Raw genomic sequence first — 3,224 nt, 5'->3', positions numbered from 1 at the left:
TGAAATGGAAATTATTGGTAAAGATTGGAAAAGGTCCATAGAGGCCCATATAGCTTTCAAGAGATAGTCCACCATGATTTAATGGACTCAGTTTGGGAGGAGAGCACTGGGTTTTAATTGGCATGTTGAAAATGAGAAGAATGGCTGCAGAAGCGCTGGTGGTGTTGAACGAGCTCTCCAGTAATGAATTGGATGAGACAAAATTTACCTTTCCCCATTGGCACAACTCACCATGCTTTGCTTTGGGGGTATGCAGGTGAATTGGAGAATTGCTCTGGGTGACGGTCAAGAGTGGCATTGAGCGCCAGCATGTGGACCAAATGAAAGGGTAAAGTGTTATTATGTGCTTGTATGAAACTAAAACGATTTCCTTTATTGATTGTTCTTTATTGCGATTATGTTTACCATAAGGTATTGCTGGGGTGTGTGTTGGCCATGGCGGGAAGGAACACGTCCTTCTCCGTGTCCTGCAGGTGGAGGTAGAACGAATGGCATTTGGGAAGGGATCATTACGTGTAAGGTTTGTGGGTGGGGATGTTGTGCGTGTCCACAGGTGGATCGAGCACTGATGGAGAGCGGGAAGTCTCGCCAGCAGGAGCCCAGCAAGTGACTGGGAGTGGAATACCCGCTGGAAGCATGGCCAGATCGGTCGGCCACGGGGAAAAATGTTACCTTGCGACCACGAAAGGCCTCAGACTGCCGTATTAGTGGACCCCCTGTGACGGGATTTACAGCGAAGGAAGCTGTTGTGGTGTGGGGGAGGAGATGGTTGGGGAGGCCAGCATTTTGATCAAGGTGATACTTTGTTTATGCTACAGGCATGCACACACTGCTCCACCCTTACTGCCATATTATAGGACCTCCTCACTGCTGAGTTGAGGCCACACCTGCAGGTAATTGTGATGCCCATGGCCTTCCTGGAATGAATTGTGATAAATGAAAATGTTATTATTGTGCTGTTTATCCTGTATATACTACAGAAGGAAGGTAGTCCACAAGATTGACTTGCATATATTGTGACAGTTGTGAACTCGGGGAGGACTTCATGCACCCTCCCTTCACCCCCCCCCCCCAAGAGAAAAAAAAGCACACACATATAGAGACAGAGCAGATATGTTACAATGAATGCTCTCCATCTCATTTGCCACCTCAGCCAGAACAGAATGAACCAGAAGACCAAAAAGGAACCCAAAGAACTAAAGAGCAAAGATGGAGTCATCAGGAGGAACCTGGGAAGGATTCAGGTATCAACCGCGACTCCACAACCTTGAATCCCATCCTGATGCAACCAAGTGAGCCTCACAGAAAACCTTTTGCAAGAATTCACTTCTCCTTAGAGAGGTAGATAACGAAAGAGAGAAAGAGAGAGTAAAACAGATGAAAGAGAAGAAAAAGAATGAATAAAGAAAAGTGTGAAAAAAATTTTTTTGAAAGAAATGTGAAAGAAACAAAAAACAAAGATGTCAGGAAGAACCCTGACAGATCGATTTCAGAAGTTACTCGCCAGGCTCAAACGCAGAAACATGTACAAGTTACCAGAAGTTTGACAGCCTGTTCTCCAGCGAGTTTTCCCACCCTGAACTTTGGTTAGCCATAACAAAGTGTCACATCTTACTCGCCCCACTCTCTCCCCAGACCTCATGCCCTTCTCATTTCCGCACACATTTACATGCATGTGCTCATTTCTTCTTTCCTCAGTCCACAACGCTTATTCCTCTTCACTTTTCTCAGTTGGCTTTCTTCACGGCTGCCTCAACACCACACGGTCCCATCATGCTGTGTTCAGCACCAAGGCTGCGGTTGCACTGCCTCCCGAATGCAAAACCCCTCATATTGAAGCCATGCAAGTCTTCCTGGAGCCAAGCAAAACATCGCGTAAGTCGGACAGGGCTGTGGCAGTGATACCAGACCATCGGGGTTCTGCCACCGGAGGGGAGCAAGGGAACGCAGGGAGCGGGTTCGGGCACCGGGCCGTGGTCACAGTCGCTTCAGCCGAGGTGGGCAAAGGTTTGCTGGGGGCGTGCATCTCGACCCCAATCTTTCTCTTTTGACCCTCCTATTTCTTCACCCCCCTTCCTCAAACCTCCTATATCTTTCTTCAGGTGTATTGCAACCAGTAATGTATTTGTGTTAAGTGATTGTTATATGTTTGATCTGGGGCGATTAGTTCAAGTTCACATTTATAGTGGTCGTCTATATAATTCGACACGTGGTGTTGGTTCACTTGGGCAATTAATTATCCACTGGCACAGTTCCCATTCTGCTTCATTCATCCCGCCGGTATAGTAAATCGTCTTTGGGCAAGAACATCCGACCAGACGCGTTTGCTGCAGATGACGTCCGTGGTCTCTTTAAGACACACCATCCTCTTGAAGTTATCCAGAGGCAACGTCTGTTACAATGTTTTAAATTGGGCATTTGGTCTCAACTGACAGCTGGAGCAAGTGACATCCACTTGGGGATGTGGTCAATAGATGGGCTTTATTTGGAATTGGTGAAGTGCAATTGTCAGTTAAGGTTTCCGCTTTTGGTTTAGCCATCTTCACTCCTTTCCCAAAGGACATCATCTCAAACAAATGGCAGTGGAAGAACTTGAATGATGAAGAAATTAAGTATGCAGTAATTTTGTACATTTTGTGGATTTTTTGAAACAAATGGGGACAGGGTGTTAAGGACAGTGTGTAAGATAGCTAAAGCAACTTGTTTGACCACACCAGGGCTTCTGTGAAACAATGTCAGACCTTTCTCTCTCTCCCTCTGCAATGGTGGGTTCAATGGCATTACAAACATAATTAAACTGCGTTGTTGAAGTGAAAAGCGGGGTTAAGCGATGTGCCGAACATACGTGTGCTGTACGTATGTACATATGTGTTTGCGTATGTGTCTGCATTTTTAAAATTCATTTTCTCAGCAACCACTGGTTTGATTGACACAAAGTTTACCAAGTGGATGCAGCTCTGCCTGGAGAATTTTATAGTCCTGATTGTGACGTTATAGGAAACGTGGTACAGGCGCCATCTTGGAAAAACCGAAAAGCTTTGCCCATCTATATCTCCGAAACTACTCCATGGAAAAAATTTACACATGGCTCAATGTAAAGTACTCCCCATGTGGAATAAGATCTATTAATGATGATGTCATGGCTGTCTTCAGTATGAAATGATAATTCAACAAGTGCATGGCTTGATTTGATAGGTAATGAAATTTTTTTCTTTGCAACTGTT

The 3,224-nt window shown here is 45.2% G+C and overlaps 1 protein-coding gene across 1 annotated transcript; it reads left to right on the top strand.

The window, feature by feature from the left end:
• Nucleotides 1-558: 558 nt before the first annotated feature.
• On the top strand, nucleotides 559-2,435 carry LOC147033091 (uncharacterized). The gene is made up of 3 exons (XM_085859106.1): nucleotides 559-795; nucleotides 1,154-1,292; nucleotides 1,732-2,435. Exons 1-3 carry the CDS (start codon nucleotides 766-768, stop codon nucleotides 2,049-2,051), a joined length of 489 nt encoding a protein of 162 aa, XP_085715232.1. The 5' UTR covers nucleotides 559-765; the 3' UTR covers nucleotides 2,052-2,435.
• Nucleotides 2,436-3,224: the final 789 nt, after the last annotated feature.

The sequence above is a fragment of the Eptatretus burgeri genome, chromosome 2, assembly GCF_056783735.1.
Source record: "Eptatretus burgeri isolate ZD-2024b chromosome 2, Ebu_testis_v1, whole genome shotgun sequence".
NCBI classification, from domain to species: Eukaryota; Metazoa; Chordata; class Myxini; order Myxiniformes; family Myxinidae; genus Eptatretus; species Eptatretus burgeri.
The sequence above is the reverse complement of the archived record's forward strand: the minus strand, read 5'-3'. Positions and strand labels throughout refer to the sequence as shown.

Coding starts and splice junctions, on each gene's coding strand:
- LOC147033091 (XM_085859106.1), top strand. CDS start 766: ATGGTTGGGGAGGCCAGCATTTTGATCAAG. Junction 796..1,153: donor AGGCCAGCATTTTGATCAAG/GTGATACTTTGT, acceptor TTGCCACCTCAG/CCAGAACAGAATGAACCAGA. Junction 1,293..1,731: donor TCCCATCCTGATGCAACCAA/GTGAGCCTCACA, acceptor CACTTTTCTCAG/TTGGCTTTCTTCACGGCTGC.